At 31.4% G+C, this 27,032-nt stretch overlaps 2 protein-coding genes and 1 long non-coding RNA gene across 4 annotated transcripts; 2 read left to right on the top strand and 1 right to left on the bottom strand.

Moving 5' to 3' along the window:
• Nucleotides 1–522: 522 nt before the first annotated feature.
• LOC111700879 (uncharacterized) lies at nucleotides 523–11,023 on the top strand. Of its 2 annotated transcripts, XM_023471942.1 has the most exons (14): nucleotides 523–656; nucleotides 867–976; nucleotides 1,247–1,422; nucleotides 3,413–3,501; nucleotides 4,064–4,103; nucleotides 4,690–4,837; nucleotides 5,074–5,191; nucleotides 5,669–8,486; nucleotides 8,589–8,908; nucleotides 8,966–9,026; nucleotides 9,288–9,356; nucleotides 9,417–9,487; nucleotides 9,704–9,772; nucleotides 10,815–11,023. In XM_023471942.1, the coding sequence occupies exons 1-14, from the start codon at nucleotides 601–603 to the stop codon at nucleotides 10,852–10,854; spliced, it is 4,185 nt and encodes a 1,394-aa protein (XP_023327710.1). In that variant the 5' UTR covers nucleotides 523–600; the 3' UTR covers nucleotides 10,855–11,023. The 2 variants fall into 2 exon arrangements, with proteins under 2 accessions (XP_023327710.1, XP_023327711.1); XM_023471943.1 differs by lacking the exon at nucleotides 9,288–9,356.
• LOC111700880 (putative serine protease F56F10.1) lies at nucleotides 11,016–22,475 on the bottom strand. Its single transcript, XM_023471944.1, has 14 exons — nucleotides 22,417–22,475; nucleotides 21,605–21,646; nucleotides 19,827–19,918; nucleotides 19,237–19,316; nucleotides 18,829–18,910; nucleotides 17,948–18,057; nucleotides 17,409–17,499; nucleotides 16,564–16,659; nucleotides 15,079–15,243; nucleotides 14,383–14,545; nucleotides 14,124–14,266; nucleotides 12,369–12,477; nucleotides 11,457–11,530; nucleotides 11,016–11,181 (listed from the first exon to the last, which is right to left on the bottom strand). The coding sequence occupies exons 1-14, from the start codon at nucleotides 22,468–22,470 to the stop codon at nucleotides 11,049–11,051; spliced, it is 1,434 nt and encodes a 477-aa protein (XP_023327712.1). The 5' UTR covers nucleotides 22,471–22,475; the 3' UTR covers nucleotides 11,016–11,048.
• Nucleotides 22,476–24,902: 2,427 nt separating this feature from the next.
• LOC111700883 (uncharacterized) lies at nucleotides 24,903–25,371 on the top strand. The gene is made up of 2 exons (XR_002765067.1): nucleotides 24,903–25,041; nucleotides 25,195–25,371. It is a non-coding gene; the product is annotated as an uncharacterized LOC111700883 (long non-coding RNA).
• The last annotated feature ends 1,661 nt before the right edge of the window (nucleotides 25,372–27,032 follow it).

Below are 27,032 nucleotides of genomic sequence, written 5' to 3'. Positions count from 1 at the left end.
TTGAAAATATATTTCGGTCTTGGTTGACCCTCGTCAGTTCTAACGATATAATAACCATCAAAATCGATAAAAAAATTTTAGATGACAATGACTGTCATTACAGATTTTTTTCGGTGATAAAGATTGAGTTGAGTTGAACTACTTATTTACCTGAAGAAGGATGTTGGTGGGATACATGAGAAATAATATAGTCTATAGTGTGCACACTCAGAGTAATTTAAAAGTTTCAATTTCTTATGCAAAAATCAATGAGAATTTTCTAAATTACTTATTAAAACTAAAACTGAAAACAAATGCTTTATAGGCTAAACTGTACATGTCAAAGGATACAAAAAAGTATAAGTTAGTTAGAGAGGTAAAATTAATGGCCAAGGAATGACGACACTTAAAAGTTTTGAAAATGTTTGCAACTTTTTATAGTAGTCTGGATCTATGGGTGTAAGCTTATTTAAGAATTCACATTTATATAATGTAATGTTATGTTGAATATAAAGTTTCAGTCCAAAAAGTTTCAGACTCTTTTTATACTTTTTTTCTGTTAGGTGTCCTTGTTGCGGTGGGAAAGTGTTTGAGGCTGAAAGAAGGGAGTCAGGAGGTAGAATGTATCATGATAATTGTTTCTACTGTACATTATGCAGAAGAAAACTCGAGACTGGGTAAACATAATCTACACTATGTAAATAATAAACTAGTTTTTAACATACTTGCAATTTTTTTTAGATTAAGAATACTCATTTATTTATTCTTGAACATCAGAATAATTTCATAAATACCGAAAAGCCTAATTATTCCAACAAAATTATATGAAATATGTAGATTAATTGCTATTTTTTGTTGTTGTTTATAAACAATCAATTTTTTATTAGTTCATCACATGACCTGGGAGAAATACTGGTGTGCATGAACTGTTATAAAAGGAATACAGTTCAAGCTCAAGATCTAGTTCATTCAAACAATACTTCAATTATTAAACCAGGCAAACCAAAAATCAACGAATCTGTTTGTAACAAAACCTTTGATTAATTTAAACTTGTATCTGTTGATAGTACTTTGCTCAGCCGTTAGAAAAACTTTAAACACAAATTAGACTTAGTTTTAGAGTTTGCTAGCTAAAATGTAACGTTTATATAAAAATCAAACCATGTGTATTTGTAAATAAGAAGTGGGGGTTTTTATATGTGATGTGATCTAAAAATGTTCACCCATACATTAATATAGCATTGTAAATTACTAAATTTGTTTTCAGGGCCTGGAGTGAAGGGATGTCCACGCTGTGGTGGTGTTGTGTACACTGCTGAACAGGTTCTGAGTAAAGGAACACCTTTTCACGCCAGATGTCTCAGTTGTGCTGTCTGTCATACTGGACTAGACAGGTCGTCTTACTTGCCAGGAATGGGAACAGATACTGAAGTATATTGCAAAGTAAGTTTTTAATAAAAACTTTTCAGAGATATATTTCTGAGTGCTCAAGTTAGGGTTGACAAGAAATTTTTTATTAAGATTTGTAGATTTAAAGTTTAAATTAAAATGTTCTACATTGTTTTTTCAAAATAGTGAATTTGTTTTTTCTATTATTCCGTATTCCCTGCAATTGTTTCTTTCTAAAACAAACCCTAATAAATTATTCATTAAAATACTTTATTAAAGCAGATGACCAAGTTCTACCTTTAATATAAATTGGTAATTATTTGTAAAGCATTATCGGTTGTCATTAAAGCCTCGTCCTTTGTGAGTAACACTGTACAAAAAGAAATATGTTTTTTTTTAGTTTTTACCGTGTTTTTTAGGTTTATTTTATTTATTTAGTTATAAAATAAGCATTTCGTTTTGATGTAAAATTTTCAATATAAAATTAATCTTTATCTAAATTAAAATTAAACTTTTTGTTAGAGTTCCGGTGGTTTAGTTAGAAGTATTAAATTTCATCTAAAATTCTAAATTTGGTTTATTTACTTTTCTGAAGATTGATGGTTTCACTGTATTAAATAGTTTCTGGATTCCTTTAATTCCCAGGGAAGATATAAATTTGGATTAATTGGGTGAGAAAAAAGGACAAGATAAGCTTCACCGGGATTATTATCCGACAGGGATGGAATTAAATTTCCCAAAATTATGAAAAATTTATTTTTCAGGAGTTTTATAAAATCCAGATGCTCCAAAACCTTTCTCTAGAATATCTTAATAGTTTTGTATTTTGCAAAATATGGATATCTAGCTTTAGCAGTTAAAATATAAAATATTAGGCAATATAAAACAATAACAAAAATAAGTTCGCTATTAGTGTTTTCTAATTCTGCTGAATTATCGCTTTAAAAAAACCATACAGAAGAGTTGCACAAAAAAAGCACAATTTTGCACCAGCTGCCGCAAATCACACTTTTTTTTGACTCAACCTGAACATAGATTAGAAAAGACTAAAGCGATAAATCAGCAGAATTAGAAAACACTAATAGCGATTGTATAACTTGCCGAAATACACATATCAAAGTTACATCTGAATGATGCAAATACTAAACATTTTTGATTTGAAAAACATAGACAAATCATTCAATTTTTTATGGCTAAGCAAATCACTAAATTAGAAAAAAATGTTGTATTAAAATTTAAAACTAAAATTTAATCAAAAATTCAAAATTAAATAATCAAAATTCTTAAGATTTAGCTTTTTGTAATCTGTTTTACTTTGCTTGCAAATGTGATACTGTAACTGTTTAAACGTTTGCGATGCATTCATGATATCAAATCTTTCGTACAACAAATTCTATTTAAATTTTATGAATTTTTACAAATAAAAGGGATGTTTTTATCAGAATTTCATTGCAGATTTAGCTTTTGATGCCCCCCTTGGGCCTAAAGTAAAATGTTCGTAATATTTTCTAATAATTGACAGCAAACCTTTTATGATGGAGCAGGGTGTAAAAGCTTTTCCATGAGTCATGAAATAACCCGACTTTCAAGTTCAAAGTGAATCAATTTTTATCTTGAGAAATTGAATGAAACCTGATGAAATTTATTCATATCATAAATCCTGATTTATCAGCAAGAAGGAGTATAAGTTAGTTAGAGAGGTAAAATTAATGGCCAAGGAATGACGACACTTCAAAGTTTTGAAAATGTTTGCAACTTTTTATAGTAGTCTGGATCTATGGGTGTAAGCTTATTTGGCTTTTCAAAAATCTTATTTTTAGATATTTAGCTTAAATTTTAAAAAGAGTTGCTTACATCGACCAGCCTTTTTACCTTTCTGTACCTAAACCTATGCTTTAAAAAAATGCAAAAATTCTTTCTTAATTACTATTCCTCAAAAGAAAAAAAATCGAGGTGAAGGTGTCAAAAATGAGAGTGCTAGGGCAAAAAATTAAAGTGGGGTCACCCCTCCCCCCTCATTAGGGTGAAAACTATGAATTTATAGGTTTGCTATGGAAGAAAATTTGGAGGTTTAGGATACAGGGGAGCTCTAACCGGAACTTGGGTTGATTCAGAAACTGCTCATATCCTCAGGTTAATATTAAGGTTTCTTATTTAAGTTTTGAAAAAATTTATACAGTATTTTAAACTGATATTGTTTAAAATCTTTCAAAAAATGTGTTATGCCATAGTAAGGGAACATATAATTTTTAAGTTTTAAAGTATAACTGAGACTACATTGTAAAAATGCATGTAACATTTATGTAAACCATAATTGTTTCTTAATATAAAGGAAAAAATTTCAAATACTGCAGCTTTTAAATGAAAATATTTAAATCTCTAAAAAGTTTTTAACTAATAAGTATTGGATTTTTTCTAAACTTCAGTCGTCTATCGCAAAGTTTAAGTGTTAGTGTTAATAGAATAAAAACTTGCTTCAAACTCAAATATTATTATCTCTTTATCTTTTCTACCTTATGCTGGAAACCTTAAATATTCCAAACTTTGACTAATATGATCAGCAGAATTTCTAGAAATAACAAAGTTCCTCCAGTTGCAAAGATATAAGGATTAGAAAACTAGAGTATTCATTTCCTTTCTTTGTAAAATTTGTTTAATTTTGAATCATCAAGATTTTTATTTATTTTCCTTTTAGACCTTCAACACCATCAGAGCTTCAATCAATAAAACCAAAGGTGGGTAGGAATATTCCAATATACCAGCATCTGCAATTTTAGACTTATTACACTCTGGGCCGTAGTAAATTTGAATTCGAACAGGACCTGCCCTGCCTATCCAGACTAACATACGACAGGGGTCAATTTTCATGGCATAGTCCCGTCGGAGGGCTAACAAGACAACTCCCATGGTGCGTTCAGACTTTTTACAGTACCCAGCCTAATCCTAAGCCTATTTGACCGACCCCACTGGCTTAGTCCACCGTGATTATATACTTTAAAAATAGATGTGATTTTTTCAACTGATCCTTAGTTTAGCCGCAATCAAAGTAACCATTCTAAAATGACTTGCTATCAATAGTTTCTAAATAAGAATTGTTTTTGCATAATAATGAACAAATTAGTTAACGAATTAATTAACTAATTAATTAGTTAATTAATTAACGAATTAGATACTATTTGATTAACTTTCCTTTCTGTTTGTTAAAGAAACTTTCAGTTCATTTTTTGTTTACTTTCGTTTAATATTTTTTCCATCCCTACTTTTTTTAACCATGTCAATTCCTTTAGAAGACAAAAGTATATTTGATGATTTTTTCTGTAGCCTGGAGACACTAGCTGTGTAAGGTGTGAGGGGAAAGTATTCGACTGTGAATTGCTTCGAACAAAGACAGGATCTTTTCATAAGGATTGTTTCAACTGTAAAGAATGTAAAACAGCACTTCATGTGGATCTTGCTCGAGCAATCATTGGTAATTTTCTGTATATTTCAAATGTTTGCGATTTTTTTATAAAACTTTAACTGAAAATATCAAGAATAATTTAAAATGTTTAGGATTTCAATTCAAAAGTAATTAGCAAAATGGAAGTCAGATTTGTATTCTATTGTTGGTTCTAATGTACAGTATTTAGGACCGGATCGGGAAGTTTACTGCAAAATGGAAGTCAGATTTGTATTCTATTGTTGGTTCTAATGTACAGTATTTAGGACCGGATCGGGAAGTTTACTGCAAAAAGTGTCATGGTGAAAAGTTTGGTGTGAGTATTCCACCTTCCTATGCAGATCTAAAAGCTATTGTGGCGAAGGATGGAGATGGATGTCCCAGGTTTAAAAAACATCATATAACTAAGCCCGTAGGACTCTACGCGCCCCCTTTTTAATAACAATTTTGGCTTTTCTTTTCAAGATGCCATTTTTCATCATACTCAGCAATAACAAAAATATTTCGCATATTTTTTGTTGTTCTTTATAAATAATTAATGTTGACATCATTTTCCAGCCATAAACATTTCCTGGAGTCATGTAAGATACAACAAAAAAATGGATCCGATCAGTTCAACCATTTTGATGTTTTTGACTGTTTGATGTTTGGATGCAAAAAAAACAGATAAATAAGCAAAGTATATCTAATATTTATGGATGTAAATATTCAATTCATTTTTACACCACCATAATTTTTGATAAACCAATATTTATTTCATAAAGATAAGGATAATTTGTTAAAGCTTTGTTTAAAATACTGCATTTTCTGATTACGTTTTTCTGTATTATTTTATAATTACTTTTCATTATCATATTTCAGGTGTGGGGGCAAAGTGTTTTCGGCAGAGCAAATTGTGGAAAAGGGAAGAAACTTTCACCAAAGTTGTTTTACATGCAAACACTGTAAAAAATATCTAAATGACAAACTTCAAGTGTTTGTGCATGAGGAGGAGGTGTATTGTAAGACCTGTTATCCCAAAGTAAGTTATAAACCTCTAAATCTGATGACGAGTACATCCTTGATTAAAGGCTCTCAATCTGAATCTTGTCCAAGATGTGAAGGGAAAGTATTTGAAGCGGAGAAAATACAAACTCGAAAATATATCTTCCATAAATCCTGCTTTTGTTGTAAACAATGTAAGCACATATTAGATTATAGTAATATGTACGAAAGTAAAGAAGGGGAGGTTTTCTGCAAACCTTGTTACCTAAATCTTTTCTTTACAAATGGAAAGAATAAGTATCTAGAAAAGAATCCTCTACCCGCAACCGAAGGAGCGACGGCTTGCTTAAAATGTGGTTTCAAGGTGTTTGACGTAGAAAAGGTGTTAACTAAGCACGGAGACTTTCACATTTCATGTTTGTCATGCAATAACTGTTTGAAAACTCTGACCACAGCAAACTATTTTCTGGGTTCTGACAAAAGTATGTTTTGCAAAAATTGCTATGATGCATTGCATGGACGTAGATCACGCTCCAGGTCAAGAGGCCCTGTCAATGTTTCAGCATTTCAAGCAGATCTTGCAGATCCAAATCAATGTGAAGGATGTCATGGTAAAATATTTGAAGCTGAGAAGTTTTCCACATGTTTTGGCCTCTTTCATGCCTCTTGCTACAGGTGTACCAAATGTTCAATAAGCCTTCACACCAGCCAAAACTCTGCTTGCTCAAGAAATGGAATGGTTCTGTGCAGACAATGTTATGGAAGAGAAAGATCTAAATCTCTCATTGCTGGTCATGATGAGGATGGAAGCTTGATATTTGCTAAATCAATTGTAGAATCTCAAACCATACCGGCAGATGATGGAGATCCTTTTAAATGTCCAAGATGTTCTGGTAAAGTTTTTGAAGCTGAAAAGATGAAAATGAAAAGTGGATGTTATCACAAGAAATGTTTTTCATGCATAGAATGCTGTCGCCCTTTGAATTATAGTTTGGCCACTGATGGGCCTAATCTGCAGTTGTATTGCACAACATGCTATTCTAAGAATTTTGGTCCTCAAACATTTAAAACAGATGTAGAAGCTCTATACAAAACTCAAAGTTGTCAACCATCTGATGGCTCTGGATGTCCAAATTGTGGAGGAGCTGTTTTTGAAGCTGAAAAAAATATGCTAAATGGGAAAGCATATCACCTAAAATGCACAAAATGTGCTTTATGTTCTACACGACTTACACCTGGAAGTGTTTGCAATGGTGCAGATGGGTTTATATATTGCACCGGATGTTATTCCAGGCTTTTTGGAAGTTCTACATACAGGGGCGCTATGACCCAAAATTGGGTTGATGGAAATCAAAAAGTGAAGAAAGTTTTTAAGACAAATGGCTTAATGGATCCCAATGTTTGCAATAGGTGTCAAGAAAAAGTCTTTGAGCGTGAAAGAATAAGCAGTTCAACAGGTGTTTGGCACAAATTCTGTTTTTATTGCAATGGATGCAGAACAACATTATCACCAGCTTCAGCGGCAGCATTCAAATCACCAGACAAACAGATCTATTGTAACTCATGCTACTTCCAAGCCTTTGGAGAAGGAACCATTCCTGAGAGTTACACAGACAATTCTAAAATCAAACAAAGCTGTGACGGGGATTCCTGTACTAGATGCATGGAAACAGTCTATGAAGCTGAACGAATAAGAATTTCTGAAAATGTGATCTTCCACAAATACTGTTTTACATGTGCAGGCTGTCGAACAAATTTAGATACTTTAAAGGTTTTTCTTGGTCAAAATGATGATGCATATTGTAAGTCATGTTACACAATGATGTTGGCTACTTGCAAACCAAACAGAGATAAGTCAACTGATATACTTAAAGCGGACCCAAATGAACAAAATGGTTGTCCCCGGTGTGAAGGCAAGGTGTTTGAGGCTGAAAAACTACAAACAAAATATCACATGTACCACAAAGCATGTTTTTCTTGCAGTTTATGTTCACATAAGTTAGATGCATCAACATTTATAGAAGGTCAACATGGGGAAATCTTTTGTAAAACATGTTATCAGAGAGATGTAAACTCTAACACCAGACATGCTTATTTGGAAAAAAAAGACGTGAAAGCAAATGATTCTGAAAAAAACTGTTGCTTAAAATGTCAAAACAAAGTATTTGTTGTTGATCAAATAATTATCGGAAATGGTGTTTACCATAACTACTGTCTTCAATGTTTTAACTGTCAAGCCTCACTTAGCAGAAGTTCATTGTTTACTGGGCCCCAATCTAAGATTTTCTGTAAAAACTGCTATAACAATCAATATGGTGTCAGAGGTCGAGCTGGTTCAGTAAGTCGTAAAGAATTCAACGAAACTGAATTTGAAGCAAATTTAGACCCCAACAGATGCAAAAGATGCAGTGGCAAGGTATTTGCAGCAGAAAAAATGTTAACTAGTAATGGGCTATTTCATAAAGAGTGCTTCACTTGCTACTTATGTTCTTGTAATCTAAGCCCAAATACTTGCAATGCTGGACCAAATGGGGAAATCTTTTGCCAAAATTGCTACAAGGAAGAATATGGAATATATTCCCGTAGACCAAGGTCTAGATCACGATCATGTCCAGGATCTAGGAACCAAGTTCAATCTCCAGAGAACTCTCTTTTCAATTTGGATAGTGATGAAGGACACCAGATAATAACTAAGGTAACAATTTCACTACATTTTACAAATTAATCAATTTATGATAAAAATGTTCTGTGAACATTTACTCTATATTTTTACTCCTATCTTTTTTTCTATTTTTAGTCAATGGTGTATACATCCTCAATAAAAGCAGGAGATGATGATAAAGACAAATGTCCTAAATGTGGCGGAAAGGTTTTTGAAGCTGAACGAGTTTCATCAGGAAAATATGCGTATCATCGTCTGTGCTTTACATGCTCTGAATGTTTTCGAGGTTTGGACTCCTTCTCTTCTTGTACAGGACTCAACCAACAGTTAGTATGTAGCAGTTGTTATAATAAACTCTACGATCCAATTATGAGAAATTACAATCAAGAAAACTCTATGAAACTCATGCAATCAATGTATGTTGAATCAAAAGATCAAAAGTCAGGTTGTTTCAGGTATATTAAGATTATGAAGCTCGTGTTTTCAGCTATAATTTTCCTGTCTATATTTAGGTGTCATGGCACTGTTTATCCCACAGAAGGTGTGAGTACTAATGGATACACATACCACAAGGTGAATAATGGATAATCATATTACTTAAATTTTATCTTTTAATGCTATTTCTGTGTAGTGCATGTCTTACCTTTATATATTTACAATTCTTGGACTTGGACTTACAAAATCTTAAAAACCAAAAATCAAAGCTTAATAATAATAACAGTCAAAAAGTTTTCAAAAGCAACCCCTGTCTAGTAGAAGACCTATACACTCCGTTATTGATCTATAAAGGTTCCTTAAACAATATTATCCAATATATTAAAATTTATATTTTAGCTCTGTCTAAAATGTTGTTCCTGTGATCGGCAACTGGGGATCACAAATCTGCTCCAAGGCGCAGAGAATGTAAATGAATATTTTATTGATAACAATATTGATAACTTTGAAGATTAATAATTTGTTTAGAGAATTTACTGCCAAGGGTGTTATGGTAAACTTTTTGGAGTTGTCGGACTTAGAGCAAACATCTCAGTAAAGTCAGTATTAAAATTATATTCTTATTTGGGGGTAAAAAAAGGAAATATTACTTAACCTTGATTATTTAATTTATTTTAAATATATTTTTATCAAAATTAGTCAGGATTTTCATGAATGTTAAAAACAATTCTTAAAATGAGGAGATGAATAAAATATATTCCAAAAAGTAAAAATGTTTTTTTCTAAAAACTCTTGAAATTTTTATTATTTTTCAGTGTTCCACTTCCCAGTAAAATTGAGATAAAGCATCATGAAGAGACTGTAGAGAATTCGGCATCTTATAAGTAATAAATTAATTATTTTTCAAGATTAGATTTCACAAATACTTTTAATTATTTCTTGATGTAAAATCAACTCTACTCAAGGATTTCAATTTGTTTCACAAAGCCGAGCTGATTAGAAAAGTAGGAAATGCAGATTGCTTTTACACTTCCATCTCAGTCAGTTTGATTTTCTATTTTTTATTATTTAATTCGGTTTGATTGTGAACCAATGAGAACAAAAAGGCGTAACCCTAGTCCTGCTGGGGGAGGGGTCAATCCCCCCTAATTTATTTTTTTTACATAACTCAAAAAGTATTAGTATGAGGCGGTTGAAATTTTCTTACTTTTCCAAAATACTCATAGCCCTCTTTTTAGGTCTAAAACTGAGCTTTTATACTAACTGCCTGAGTCCTCAGGCACACTGCCTGAATGACTACTTTTTCCTATAAAAAAAGTAAATCTTTGTTTTGACCCATAAGGAAACAGATTGCATTAGATTTACGAAGAAATTTAGCTAAAGTATTTACGTACAACCAGTCGAAAGAAATTTACACAATTTTAGTTTTTCTTAATTACACATCAGGTTATTTAAATTTTGCACAAACTTTTGCATATTTAAAAAATGTATCATTTTTTGGACATTGTTTTTGGCAAACATTTTGCAAACTGGATTTTGCAAAAAAAAAATGCAAAGGAATTGAGTCTTTGCCACAAACTCATATTTTCTAATCCCTATATCTATGGAACCTGATGTTGTAGACTTTTAATATTTCAAACTAAGATAATTTAATGCAACAGAATTCATAGTTTGAAATATCTAAGGTCTACGACACTGGGTTGCAGAGATATAGGAATTAGAAAATCAGAGTTTGTGTCAAAGACTCAATTCCTTTGCAAAGAAATTTTGAAGATTCTAAAGTAGAGCATATAAGACCTTTCCAATGATGTATCAATTGTCATATTTGGACATCAAACATTGGATTTGTATAATATTATATAATGTTACAAAAAAATGTCTTATGTTTACTTTCAAATTCCAATTTAAAATAACACTTTTTCGCAGGGTAAAGATGACTGAATACCACTACACTTCATTTTTCTAGCTTTGTGGATATCTCGATCTCGATGCAGATTTACAGATTTTGACATTCTTAGAAATTTTTTTCGCAACTCAAAATGTATTTTATTCTTTATTGTAATGTATTCATAATTAATATTTAGATATTTGTATTTGGATTTGTATTGTAGAACAAAATAAAGCGTGGAAACTTGCATTCATTTATTTCAAACTTTACTTTTACTTCACCCATTGGGAAATGAGTTGGCCAATTCTTCTCCGTGCATTCTTCAGCTGTTCTGGGTCGTCTTTGCTCCCTGGATACATGTTGGCGCAGTGCGCTGTACCCTCAATAAAAATGGCTTCCATCCCACTTTATAAAATCTTTTATGAGTAAAAAAAAATAGTAGAATTAAAACGTTAAAAAATAATATTCGAATAAAAATTGAAAATTTTAAATCTTGGAAATATAAAAAGCAGAGGTTGCACCAGAACTTTTTAAATTTATTTAATTTTTTAAAATTTTTTTCGAATTTTAGAATGGAAAACAATCCCAAGAAGTCGAGATTTTAAGAAATCGTTTTCAATTTTGTAGATTTTGAAAATACAAATCTGAATTACAAAATATGATTATCATAATTAATTCTCCTTTTGTTTGTTTTTGTTATTCCCATAGCATGCCAAGGATCTATACTGCCATGGACAAATACTACATTTGTCACCTTAAATAAATATCTGGACTACACAATAGAATTAGAATAAATTGATAAATATGGTTGAATAGAAGTATTTCATGCTGGTCCAAGTATAAATGTATATTGTGAATAAAATGATTCACTAACTAACAGTAACACTTTAAACCCTCAAACCCTTTAAACCCTTTAAACCCTTTAAACCCATTAAACCCTTTAAACCCTTTAAACCCGTTAAACCCTTTAAACCCGTTAAACCCTTTAAACCCTTTAAACCCTTTAAACCCTTTATACCCTTTAAATCCTTTAAACCCTTTAATCCATTTAAACTCTTTAAACCCTCTAAACCCTTTAAACACTTTGGTTGTTTGTTTGTTCGTTTGTTTGTTTGTATCCAATAAACGTGAAAACGACTGAACCAATCTAGCCAAAATTTGTTGAACCTCACATGACCCAAGGAAAAGTTTGTGGATTATCAGAATTAAACAAATTTGCCTGAAAAACGATTTTTTCAAAATACAAAAAATAAAATCAATAAATCCTTTAAAAAATTGTGATTGTTTGATAGTGTGAGAAGGGAAAATCGAAGATGGGCGTAAAGCGCCATAGTAGCACAATCTAGAATCAGCTTACTGCACGTGTTAATGTTATAAATATAAAGATTAAATAACAGGATGATTCCAATGTTAAAGCTTTAAAAGTACTGTTATAATCCTTTTTGAAGCTTTTTAAATAAAGGAATTGACAATCCATATATCTTTTTAACCTGATGGTGTAAACCCTTAAATTTCAAAGCCATGAATCAAAAATTAAATAACTTAGAATGTTTGTAAAGAGACCTGAACGATAGCCATCAATGAATTAATACCTCTATATCTAGTCCCCCATAGTAAGTGTTGGTATCCTCTACCCCTCTCTCAAGCAAGCTAATATCAAATCTGGGCCCAAATATATCAGAACACATATACTCAAAAAACCTGAAAATATAAAAAAGGACTGTCATTGCAAGTCAAGTGAACAAAACCATTTTCAAAAGGAGGGAAATGATTTTTCACGAAAACATACACCCCTGCCCTTAAATTTAAATTTGTTTATACCTTTGGAGCTTGGAATTCTAGAAGACCTTTGATATTTTAAAGCCATATCAAAAGGTATTAGTTTAAATTCATTGCAATGACAAAGAAGTTAATACCTTTTAATTTAAACTTAAGATTTTAGATAGATAAGTTTTTTAGATTAGATAAGTACTCAATATGAAGTCATTCATCGCCTCTATAATCATTGACGTCATATTTGGTATCTATCTATCTATCTTAGGAAACGACATTTTCCGTACGTTGTCGAGCGCATCGAGAGTAACTACCCTTATTATACAACCTTGGTAAGTTCTAACCCATTGTAAGTTGCAGAATTTAAAAAGAATTGTATTGAGCTAAAAAGGTGCATACATGATTGAATTACTATGCAATTCCGATGTATGTAATGTTCTTTTTCTGTAAATGCACTTACTAAGGATTAGAAATCTATTTTTACTTGAGATCCCATCTTTAATTTTTATTATTCCAAGCCTAAGATTTTGTTAATCTTTGTTAAAATTACATTCATAAAAAAAAAAGTTTACTCTACAAATAATTATTTGAGGTCAATGAGACAAAACAATCCAAAAGGACAACAAACAGGGTACCCACAAAAGGTGCGTCTGTAAAGACGACATTAAACTCTTAAAATTTGACTTTTGCAAGGCTGAATTAAGTCTTCTGCTTTGAATATTGTCTTTTAATGACTAATATTAAATATGTTTTGGTAACTAAAGAAACTAGTTTACAGTTGCTGAGAATCAAACATATTAGGATATAGACAGTATAAATTCTGTACAGGCGTCTCTGAAATCTTGTCCTTTGTGGGTAACCCTGCAGCAAAAGTACAAAATGGGCATATGTGAAGTGTGCAACTGCAAATAAATATTCTTTATAAAAAGAAATGTGTAATATAGTTATTAAATTGAACAAGCCACCCAGAATATTTATATCAATATCTTCTTGTCAAGAATTTTGAAACAGATATTCTTTATGTAAAGAAAAATGTAATAGAAGTTCTTAAATTAAACAAACCAACCCAGAAAATGCTTCGGTAAACAAAATTATACTTCAGTCGTCGTCGTCGTGAGTAGCAAAACAATGAAGAATACTTTCGATCTCAATTGTGATTCCTACGAAGTCTTCAAACATCACATAAACATACAGGGTGTCCCACAAAACATGACAGTTTGAGAATAGTTTTGAATATCTTCTTCCATATCCTTTTTAGATAATATAGACTTTAGTTCTAAAAATCTTTTACTCAAAAATATTTTACTTTGAAATTAATTTTACTATGGCTGGCATGAAAATTTTCATATTATTCTCTTGGAGTTTAAACAACTTAACAAACTATGGAAGAAGACATTTAAACTTTTCGCCAATTGTCATGTTTCGTGGGATACCCTGTAATTAAACAAAGAGAGACTGTCCATTAACATCTTCTCTTTGTTTACTTGTAAACTTGTAAGTTGAAAAAGCTCTTAAGCAAAATATAGTAAAGTTGTCTTCATTGTATTGATATATACGCCACCACTGTACGATACCTTGCTGGTATAATATCTCCGAATGGATTTAAAGGACTCTCTGATGACTGATACCAACCAAACTCCGTACAGGTTTGGTAAGTCCACTGCCTCCCTCCAACTGCTGCGGTTTGGTTCCAAAGTGTGCCCTGTAGCTCTTCTAACTAAACATATACTGGTCCAAAGGTTGCAAGTTATATCGTTTTAACATTTTTTGCTTACTTGAAATTTTTAAAAAAATTTTGAAAAGAGGACTACGAATCATCTTGTTTGTTTTTACCTGAGTTTTATAGGTGTGATCTAGGCACTTTTCCTCCGCCATGAGCAGAGATAAATCATTTACAATTTTTAATCGTTCAAGGGAGGTTCCTTCTGTCGGATTAGTCATAATGTTACAGAGAGTCTCAACTGTTATGTTCATCCACTTGGCTCCTTCAAACTCTCTAGTTGTTGGTTCAGAAATGTTCTATATGGAAGTTATGCACGATTGACAACAGTGCCTTTTCACCCTCTATCTGAATAACATGTCATAGTTTTTCTAACTTGAAAAACACGGGCAGCCATAGTAAATTTTAATTTCCGAGCCGGGTCAACCTTTCCGGTCCCAGTTTGTACTATATGTACCTTATTGCACCGGATAGTCCTGGACAAGACTAGCCGGTGCAACAAGGTTGACGCGGCCAGACTTTATGCTTCATATAGGTTGAATTTACTTTTACTAAAGGGGCAGCTTTGAATGAAAAACAAATTCTATATTTCTCTAAAGCTGCATAAATGCCATGTCACTTCTACCGCAGTTAAAATTATCATTTTCAAGAAAGAAAATAAACAAGAATATCTCCAACAGTTTTCTCATTCGCAGGTTTACAAGATACTGTTGTGAATCAGACATGAAACTTTTTTAAGGGTTACTTCAATTTACGTTGAAAAAATGAGAAAAAAAATTCAAATAATATTGTTTTTTTTCTGGTCCTTCCTGTTATCCTTGTTGTACTGAACAATTCCTTCAAAGTTTCCAATGAGAGATTCAAAAAGGTTTATTACATCAGTTAATACTGTGCCGTCAAATGGTGTACATAAGTTGAACTTTTTGGTTAAAAGTGACCATCCTACACGGTGGGCTGTCAGATACTTGACTCGCCTAAAATAATAATGATAAATCATAAAACAGGTTGTAACTTTTGAATAAATAGATTAAGTTTTAATTTCTAATTTATAAGTTAAAGTCGTGATCTCTTCCTTATGAATCCCTCTTCCTTTACCTCATTGGCTAAAGCTTGGAGCTTCCAATAAAAGATAAAGAATTTTCTAATTTATCCCGAAGAGATAAGAAAATAAAAAAATGGATGATAATAGATAGATTTAAATCTGATGAATTAAACTCAAAAGTTTTGGAGGTTCGCTGTTAGCTAAACTAAATCTTGTTCAATAGTTCTTAACTCTGTTAGGGTAAATTCATTATTCTTAAAACTATTCAAGGTTCCTTGTGAGAGAGACGAATAATAGTTGAGATTTTGCACACAAACAGTTTATATTTGGATTGTGTTTTCTGTCTTAACTGTATTTTTTTTCACGATGCATTAAATTGATTCCGATATCCGAGGTGGGTACTTTGATTTTGAGGATCTCTCCTTAATCTATTCATGCATTTCAAAGGTGCATTTGCATGTACACTGTGAATATCGAATACAGATTAAATTAATCTCCAGAATAACGATATATCAAGATTAAGCATTGATCTCGATATTCACAATACAAGAGTTTCCAGCTCTGGTAAAGAAAAAAAAGCAAGTTTACTGCTGCAGAAAACCTTGAATGTTAGGGGAAAAAAGACTGAACAATCTCCTAAAATCGGTTTTATACTTTGTGTCCCTGTATATAGAAAACAATTGCTAGTGGTGAACTACATCTTTTAACCGAATGCAAGTGCAAAATCTAAAATCACTACAAATTAGTTTTACACCTTTCTAATTTTTCTATAAATATAANCCCTGTATATAGAAAACAATTGCTAGTGGTGAACTACATCTTTTAACCGAATGCAAGTGCAAAATCTAAAATCACTACAAATTAGTTTTACACCTTTCTAATTTTTCTATAAATATAAGTACAAACATATGAGTTTACATATATATATATATGTATATGTGTATTGTATACACAACAGGGGATGGAGTAAAAACACAAGAATAAAATGCTAAAAAAGTTTCATTTAGAAAAAAATAATTTTTTAAGATTTAAAAACCTAAATTTGAAAAACGAAAGAGTTAAAGCATGAAACTTTCTATAATTAGAAAATTGTTAAAAAAGACTAAAACTGAAGAACGTTGCTTCCATTCAAATTCAGAAAGTTGCAATATACGACTCGTGTATATATATATATATTTATGTATATATATATGTGTGTATAATTCGTTGAAACCTGAAATAGAATTCTTGATATAATCTTTTATTTAATTACTTTAAAGCATCCTTCACGACCTCTGAGCATCCTTGTTTGGTAGTTTCCAGTGCATTTTGAACCACTTCAAGGTACTCATAGAAGTTGGTTTTAGCTCTAAACAATTCAATACAATCAGAGAAGTAATCAATGGAAAATTAATGGATGACAATTGTATTTTAAGAGCTTGAGTCTTTGCCACAAACTCAAATTTTCTAATTCCTACAGGGTGTCTCACGAAAAATGACAGTCGTCTTTGATCTTTGAATTTATTGGTAACATATCTGATTTTTGAAACAATAACCCCAAAATTCTCCTAGTCCTGCCATTTCTAAAATGTTGTCTGCTCCTCTGATTCCTTTGAGTTCTCGTCTTTATATTTTCAAGTGATTATCCATAAAAAAAAAATTTACAAAGGGGCACATTTAAAACTCTTGATTTTTTCATAAAAGCAATTGAGTTTTAGCCACAAACTCAAATTCATATCTTTTTCTTTTCAACCTGAGGCCGAGTTTAAATCATTGGAACCGCGTCTACACGTGGTTCAAATATGAGACGCGGTTCAAACATGGTTGGTTCCACTTGAAATTATGATCAGTGTTTCGAGATATGAATCGGCGCTCTTTTGGAACCGGTTATTAGCGGTTCAGCGACGCGGTTCAAATTATTTAAATTTCGGACTCTGATGTTGTAAACCTTTGATATTTCAAGAATATTTTTTCTAACAAAATTCATAGTTTGAAATATCTAATGTCTATAACAGTTGGTCATGCAAAGTTTAAAGGATTAGAATTACAGAGGTTGTGGCAAAGACTCAATTACTTTAGAGATTTTATAAATCCTACTCTTGTAGAATGTACGTGTACCTAAGTGGGCCTGAGGTTGATACTGCTCCAGCAATAAGATGAGGGTATTTAAGTCTGGACCAAGCTGCTAGAGAACCAGGATAGGAACCTCCTAAATAATAAGAGGTATTTATGTGTGGACCAAGCTGCTAGAGAACCAGGATAGGAACCTCCTAAATAATAAGATGTATTTAAGTCTGGACCAAGCTGCTAGAGAACCAGGATAGGAACCTCATAAATAATAAGAGGTATGTATGTCTGGACCAAGCTGCTAGAGAACCAGGATAGGAACCTCCTATATAATAAGATGTATTTCAGTCTGGACCACCAAGCTGCTAGAGACCCAGGATAGGAACTGAATATCGTCGCTGTTAACCATTTTATTCAAGAACTGTATTTTGTGATTTGCTGCAATTGTTGCAACTGTTATATCACTGAAGGTGTACATGACACTGTTTTAGAAATGTTTAAAATAAATAATATTATTCTGAGCGACGTATCAATATGATAATGTTTTCTTGTTCTCTCTGTATCTCTGTTAACATAAAGTAAATGATTACCCAGGGCAATCCATTTTCCAGTAAGATTATGCGCTGCCTGCATTTCTACAACAAATCTGGAAAGATCGGCCAGAGCTTGCTTTGAACTCAACCAGTTCAAATTCTTCACACTAAACATGAGTAAACGTCACTCTGAAGTGTCGTTGATATATAAGTGACCCTTCATGTCCGATTCACAATGGTACTTTTTAAATCTGAATATAATCAATGACGTGGAAAATCAAAGTTTTTCTAGCTTTGTAGTCTTGATAATTTCAAACGTTTTTTTTGTAAAGAATTTGAAAATAATCAATTTTCAAAGAGATACGTGATATCCCATTTATTCTTGATCTGACAAAGCTTTTAAGGTTACTGTTGTATCTAGGACTTACAACTCTAGTAATTGGAGAATTTAAAAATTAACTAGTAGATATGAATGAAGTCTAGGATTTTTGGGGGGATCAATTTGGATCCGTATAGGTCTTCCGAGTTACGGAACCTTTCCTAAAGCTTTTAAGCATGATTAAGAAAATACAGAACCCTTAAAATTTTCTGAAAATTAACGGCGGAACCATTTTTAAACGAATTGATCTTAACTCTACATCAAAAATAGGGTTTCCAGCGAATGAAAACTTGACATATAATTTGACATTTGAATTTTTGCGCTCCATCTTTCACGCTCTATTTGCGTCAAAATTATACCGAAACTTGGCGTATTTGATTGCACACCCCAATTTGCAACAAACTCCGCTCAAAATAGTAAATTTCCGAGTAATATTTCTTTTCACATGGAAGCGCAAAAAATGCAGAATTTGTGGCAATCCTACTATTTAAAGGCTCCACAAAAATGTGGTTTTTAACAGGGAACCAAGTAACTGGCTACTACTCATTGTTAACTATACCTCAGATCTGGAGTAGGGTGACTTTTCCCATAATATCTATGCTCCAGTAACATCATTGCTGCATCATTCTTCTTGGCATAATCTTTAAAGATACACTTATTAGAGTTATATATTCTAGAGTTTTCTTGCAACTGTCTCTATTTAATATTACAATAATTCTTTTTTTATATTATGCTCTAAGTTCTTTTAACGGGTTATTTACCTATTTTGTTTCATGACAATATAAAAAAAGTAATTACATTTACAGGTATTTAGACCTTGAAACTTCTCAAGATTTTACACCCAAGAGGGAGAAAAGCTAAGGTTTTTGTTTTCGTATTAGGACTTTTTCTAAGCATTAAATTATCAGAAAAAAGAGGAATTTTAAAACACAAGTAAAATCTCAAAATAATTGAATTTAAAGATTACCAAGCCAAGAACCCGCATTTAACCAAACAGGGTTCGCTTCTCCTTCTCCTCCAATCATCAGCAGAACAGGGCCTCCAGGTCTTAAATCAAGGAATATTTACAAGACTTATAGGCTAAGAGGAGAGATTTCTTTGATTTCTCAAAAACCTTATAGCTTGTTGTTGACATATCTACCTTTTCTTGTATGTACATTTCAAATTTCGCAGATTTCCTTTTTTGTAAAGTTTTTAAATTTTGACAAGCCAAAACCTCCTTTAGGGTCCCTTTTATCGTTTATTGGATACATGTGCAGGAGATTATAAAAGTTTAAATATCTAGATGTCCGTATCAAAAAAAAACTTAAAACCGATTTAGTCCAAATTATTTATTGCAACTCACATGACCCCAGGTAAGATATTTTGACCGTGAAAGGTGAAAAATATTGTCTAGAAAATAATTCGACATTTATTATTTCAAAATATACCAATTTAAAAGAAGAATCCATGAAAAAATTAAGTTTTACTAATACAAAGAAAGAATGGCAACTTGAAGAGCAACAATAAAACGCTAAATGTTTTATAAGAAAGTTTATGTCTTACAAAAATGAATACCTGAAATGCTCCCAATTTATCCAATATCTTTGGTTCCAGGTTCTTGTATCTCCAGGTTTAAAATGATCTAGGGTTTGATTGAACCAGGATTCCTATAGACAGTTTATAGTATACTAGATCTTGTATCTCTAGGTTTAAAATATTCTAAGGTTTAATTGAACCAGGATTCCTATAGACAGTTTATAGTATACTAGATATGAGCATTTACATGTGTGTCATCACTGTAAATTCAAATATTGGAAGGCATTTTAACACGCTTCAAACTCTAGTTTAAAACTTTTTAAACTATCTCCTCATTATTTGAAAACTTGTTAGGGTCAACGTGATCAAGTATTGAAAATTAGAGTTTGAGGTGGGTAATCAGTTTCTCTAATCACTTTATCCTAAATTTGCATAATATTAGAACTAATTGTTTTGTGCATAGAAAATTTTAGTAACTAACTGAAAACCCCAGCTTTGTTTGGATACTTAACTTTCTCTACAAAAGTTAACTTACTAAACTTAGAAGTTACAAACCAAACCATTTGTATTCAATAAACTGCAAAACGGCTGAACGGATTCGGCCCAAATTTTGTGTAGGACCTCACATAAGGAAGGTTTGTGAATGACCAAAACTTAAAAAATGTGTGTCCAAAAGTTCTTAATTTTTGATAAATTTTCAAAATGTTATTAAATCCACGAACGTTTTTGTTATTGTTTTATATTGTTACAAAAAGAAGATGCTCACAGATAAAGCCACGATTAAAAGTAGAAATTTAGACGCTAGATGGGCACCAAGCGTCCTAAATCCTATTATGTTAGATTTTAGTTCACCTATTCACCCATCCCTTGCAGAAATTATAACATTAGCAGAATGTTTGGTGTTTGTGATGTTTAATGAATGTTTACAATAACAATGAAAGGCTGAGAGTGCTTTCTATTCTAACTTATAATGAGAATGATGAGAAGGATAGGAATGGTTATGTTCTAATTAATGTTGATATTTAACTCAAATTAGTGTATTTTTGATGACTTTAAAAGTTTTTCTATTTTATAATTATAATTAAACATATGTTCAATTTTTAGATCTTGTAAATATAAAACAATTTTTGGACCTTGATAATAAATTTTAAAAAAAGTTATATTATTATTTTAAAGGAGTTCATCTTTTAAGTTCAACTGATGCCATTTTATAAATTGTAAAACTAAACAACTTGCAGATTTTTAAACATTTGTTTGACGAATTTCCAAACAAATAAACGCCAAAACCAACAAACAAACAAACAAGCCATTAGCTCATGATTTGGCATAAAAAGGGAAAATTTTCAAAGAAACAATTAAGATTTGTTTTCAAATTGTTACATCATGTCAATAAAACCTAATAATGTAAAGAATTTTTTCTCGCCATCTACAATTTTGAATATATATATAAATAGTAAAAGGGCTGGAAAATCTAAATTTTATAAACTTTTTTACAGTTTTTATGCGTTAGATTTTAATTAAACTCTTAATAAAAATCATGATTAATGTAAAATACTGATTTTTGATTTATTTTATTAATTGTCGATTTCGCAGATAAAAAAGAAAAAGATCGTTTGATGTGAATAATGATTTTTATAACAATTGATAAAGGATATTTTTTGTAAAAAATGACTTTTTTGTAAAAATAATTTAATTCTTTCAACTTTGCTTTCGTTACCGTACCGTCCTCTGTACTTTTACAATTAAACCTTAAATGCAAAATTGTGACAATGAAATTTTAAAAAAAATATTTTTGTTTCATTTGTTAAAAACAGTACCTGCGGAACAGGAACATTGGTCATTGGGGGAGGTAGTAGGCCCTGAAACACAGGGTGTGTTATTAAACATGATAATTAAGATACACTCAATGGCGTTGTAATAACTTAATGTATATTAAAAATGTTAAACCACTTGTAAGCTTTACATATCTTAACGAAATTCTTAATGTCCTAAGGCTCTGATATTCTAAGATGTACAAGTTCTCTTTTAAATAAAATGATATTATTAAAGGGAGGGACCGGCAATGTATGGTAGTTGAACTGAGAATGTAGTATTGTGGAGAAATCCTAACAGATTGTTCATTTTGGAGGGATGATTTTGAAAATCGGTTTTTAAAAAATTATTCAATAACGACGACGAAAACTGTAGTAAAAATTATTCAGTAAACTAATAAGTTGTTTAGGAACAGGTTGAGAAAACAAAAATTAACTATTATCATGGAAAATAAGTAATCTTATTCAGTAATTGATTTCTGTCTCATTGTTTACAAACATTTTCTGTAGATTTCCTGGAATTTTATTTAATAAATTTTAAAAAATCGATTCTCAAAACGTTTCAATGGATAATTTTGAACCTTGACTTTGAGCTCAAACTCAGTAATCATATATCATTAAAACGATTATTATGTCTCAAATGAATCCTAAAATAATGTCCACAATACAACATTCTCAGTTCATAAATTGCCGGCCACTCCTTTTTATATACATTAATGTAAGAAAGACATTTTCGAGTATTAAGCCTGCTTTTGAAGGCCTAATTTTAGAGCAAATAATGGATTAGAATTTAGATAAGCTTTAATTCTTCAAATTACCTGACGAAACAGTTTAGCATGAGAAAAGTGAAATAAGAAAAGCAAAAAAAACATATTCATCTGAAATCATTAGTGGTATAAATGTTATTTATATCTTACAGCTATAACCAGAAAACTGTAGAATAGGAAGACGACATTATAGCAATATTGAAGTGCATTTGGTGTTGTTTCAAAGCAAATAGCTTTACTTGTAAGTTATTAAATCACTTATCACATGAAGTGGTTCTATTTACACTGCTTAATTGCTGCGTCTCATGCTCGTTGGACTATTTAAAGTCACAACTTGAATTTGAAAGTCGTCTTCCTATTCCAGAGTTTTCTGGTTATCACTGTAGATGGAAATTTTATTGAAAAAATTCATTTTTCTTTTTTTCTACTAAGGTCCTTATCATTTATTATGTTTATTTAAAAATACATATTTACGAGAAGCTTCTCTTTAAAGATAAACATTTACTTCACATTCAGAAAGAAACTTTCTCCGAAAGGAAAATTTTACGAAAGTCCAACCGAGATGAAACATTGTATCTTAAAGGGACTGTAAGCCTAATCTCAAGTGACCCTCTGCGGGAAGATTGCAGTGTCTGATTTACAAAGGTACCCTGTAAAAGTTTGTTAAATCTAGAATTACTTTTTAGATATTCAAGCTTTTTTTAAAATGTTTTATTTTTTTTCTGGACTCTCTGTTAAAGTATAACATGCGCAATTCCTGCTGATAAAAAATGGAGAAATTTTCAGATTTAAATCCTGTTCGAGTCAGAAACCGTCGTTATCTTCCACATATTTGATCAGATTAAGGTGTTAAGGTACCGTTTTAAATCGGGCATTGAAATCTTTGAAAGGATGGTAGTTTGAAAGAACGCTTACAGTTTCTTTCAGGTCTCAAATAAATAATCCTTTATTTACTTAGCTGAAGAGCCCGGCGTTGCCCGTGGAATTTTTCTTTTTGAAAAAAACAAATTGAAAAAGAAAATTTTCTTTTTTCTTTTATTTAGCCTATAACACTCCCCGACCACCCCTGAGTGTCCACAAAAAAATTCAGCCCAATCGGTCCAGCCGTTTGGCCGGCTATAAGCAATATATATGTATATATATATATACGAATGTCTTCTTTTATTATATAGATTTGTAAATATGTTTCATATCTAAAGACTGCAACTATATAGATTTTACAGATCTGTAAACTAAGAAGTAAATATAAAATGTTATATACTATATTTCAACCGTAAAAAGGCGGGGAAATCTTTCCACAACCCCCCCCCCCTCCCCAGTGATACTGTAGATTTTTTTGTCCTAGCACTCTCATTTTTGACACTATCACCGTGAAATTTTGTGACTTTTAATCGTCTTTAATTTATAGGGTAGGGTAAAGGACGGAAAAAAAATCCGGTCTGTGAAAAAAAGCTAAAATGGTCCATAACTTTTTTGTGACTAACGCTACAGATCTAAAACCTTTTTTTTAAAAGCCCTTGAAAAATGCATGTAGAAACACGTGTCACACTTTAATATTTGCTTAAAACAAAAAAAAGATTTTTTTCATTTATTTTACCCTTTTTTAGGCATTCACACCCTCCCTAGCACCCAAGCTGTTAAAGTTATCGGTCTAATTTTTTTTTCTTTGAGCTCGCCAGGAAAAATTGGGCCATGAATATGCATTTTAACCCTTTGCCTATTCTTTAAGGCCTTTTTCTAGGGGGGGCGCCAAACGCCCCTCCTCCAAGGCTATACATAGGGTTAAGATGGTAGTTCTTTAATTGATTCCTTTTGTTTGGAAAATTTCACTAAAAGCATTCATTATTTTTAAAATCAAATTTATTTGTCATGAAACACCCTTTTTTTGTTTAAATTAACAAATTTTTAAAAAGTTTAAAATGAATAATAATGACAATCACTCTTGTAATCCCTGAAATAAATAGTTCACTGTCTATCTTGATTACGTCTGCAGTCCCTTTAAACTGTGTATAACTGCACTCTGCAGGGTCAATTGAAAGTACGTCTGCAGTCTCTTTAAGCTCTATTTGAAACAAAGCAAGGAACAAAGTTTTATTAATATTTTCAATTTATTTATTCAATGTTTTGTCAGAATATTTTCGTAAATTCCTTTTCTACGACATGAATATTTTACAGACAGCATACAGTAAGAAATCTCACAATGAATCATCATTTATATTCAATGCTAGAAAGATAAATTATCTTTTGTTAAATATATTTCAAATAAAGTTTATGTTTTATGTCAAAATGTGGTTTATTCAAAAGAGATAGATTTTCTGGGTGAACAAATTTTAATGTGAAGTTTATTTGCCGGGGGGGGGGCTACGGGGGTATGACCCCTCCCCTTGTAAAATAATTTTGGTTTCCAGAAAAGTTAGAAAAATTAAAAAGCCCACCCTCCCTGTTGTACAAGCTGTACAATACAGAAGAAATTGAACATAATGTGTGAATATTCTCTCTCCCCCCGCTCCTTACTGTACTGCAGGGACCCTGGAGAAGGATGAATATACAGAAACCTGATTACAAAAATAAACATGTACTGTATGCACTGTACACTGTACTGCAGTATGCTCTGAGCCAGATTTAGGTCTCAGTTGACAAAAGTCTGCTGCTTGGTAAATCAGAATTAATATTTAGGTATATAATACACTAATTAAAGCCCATTTCACATAAATCGATATTACAAGATTACATTTTCTATTCTTGATGTTTTCTATAGTTTCAGGGTTTACTATAAAGTACATGGCCAATCGTCGTTAATATTATTCTATTATTTAAAATCACTGGTAGAGGTTAGAGTGGGCGTTCCTCTCTTCCCCTCCTCCCCTTCATACTTCGACTCTCTGCATACTGAGAGCCTGGAGTATAGAAGTAAGCTAGAGATGACGACCTCGCCAACCCCCCTGGAAAGGTCGAGTACTCGTTTATTTGTCATTTTATATTGAAATAAACGATTGTACAAATTTATTGCATAGCAATCATTTTCTATCAGTGAATGCACTGAAATAATTCTGATTCATTAAAGAGGTTTTTACGTATAGAAAAGATTATCCTCTAAAAACTAAATCTGGTCTATACGACACCCCCCGCTAGGAAAATTATAACTTTTTCTTCAAATCTTAAAGTTTAAATAAGAATCAAAATATGTTAAATATATGTCTAAATTTATTCAGTATTTTGTGAAAAATAATTTTGCGGATTTTCCAATACATACATTTTACATAAATTTAACGTTTTTTCACCCTATTGTGCCAAACCAAATGATTTTTGTAAACTGTAAATACGTAGCAGGTTGAACATTGTTTATGGTGTACAGAAAAGTTTAATTAATTTAAACATAATTTATAAAATATGTTTCAAACTTTTTTTCCGTATAATTATGTAAAAATCATTTCCATTTTATATTTAACACTGTTGACAGTTCCTAAAATGTGTTAAATCATTTTAAATTTGTTAACATCAATATTTTTGAACTATGTACCGTGTCTTTGTTGAAAATCAAGTTTTACAGATTAGTTTTTATTAATCAGTGTTTTTTATAAAGTTTGTTTACCAGCTCCAGTGTGCAGCTAAATAAATTAATGATTAAAGGGACTGGTGGCGTAATTTAAAGTTTGTTTACCACCTACAGTGTGCAGCTAAATAAATTAATGATTAAAGGAACTGGTGGCGTAATTTAAAGTCTGTTTACCAGCTACAGTGTGCAGCTAAATAAATTAATGATTAACTGGTGGCGTAATTTAAAGTCTGTTTACCAGCTACAGTGTGCAGCTAAATAAATTAATGATTAAAGGGACTGGTGGCGTAATTTAAAGTTTGTTTACCAGATACAGTGTGCAGCTAAATATATTAATGATTAAAGGGACTGATGGTATAATTTAAAGTTTGTTTACCAGATACAGTGTGCAGATATCTTTTACATTAATGATCACATAAAAGTTGAAATCCCTTTATAAAATAAGCTGTTAAAGATGGTTTGTGGTTTTTGACTCTAATTTTTCTCTTTCCACCCGTTTTGCCGGCTTTACGCAACATGTACATATACGAATGTCTTGTTTTATTATATAGATGTACAACAAATGAAATTTAAAAATAAAATTCGAAAAAAAAGGTTGTTATAGCTTGGCTTAATGCATTTAATTTCAAGCTGCTATTTTTATTTCACATTGTAATTTTGTTTTTTTTTAAACAGACCTCTCCCCACCTCCCCTCCCTCCACTCTTCAGTGTCTATTTATATTTATTTATATTGAAGAGGATACAATATATCCAATTATAAACAAGAACTCTTAAAATACAATTCTTCGATTGTAAAACTCGATTTTGAATTTGTTTTACTAATGTGTTTTTTTTTACATTCTTGTACAACATCTTAATGCATGAAGAAAGAGCCTGTAAAGAGTAAAGACGACCAAAACTCCTAAAACATGACGATTTGTACAGTTTGATTTTTGGTTTCTGTTTAAAAATGATAATTCTAATTGCTTATAAGTTTATTAATTTCACAGAAATAAACCATGTGATGGCCTGCAGGGGAGCCTGAATATAAGAAAAGGTACTAAACAATCGTCTCTGAAGTCTCATCCTTTGTTGGTAACCCTGTAGTGTTCTGCCAACAAACTACAGTAC

This window comes from Eurytemora carolleeae, unplaced genomic scaffold (assembly GCF_000591075.1).
Source record: "Eurytemora carolleeae unplaced genomic scaffold, Eaff_2.0 scaffold403, whole genome shotgun sequence".
NCBI lineage: Eukaryota > Metazoa > Arthropoda > Copepoda > Calanoida > Temoridae > Eurytemora > Eurytemora carolleeae.
This window is presented reverse-complemented; position numbering and strand designations above follow the sequence as displayed.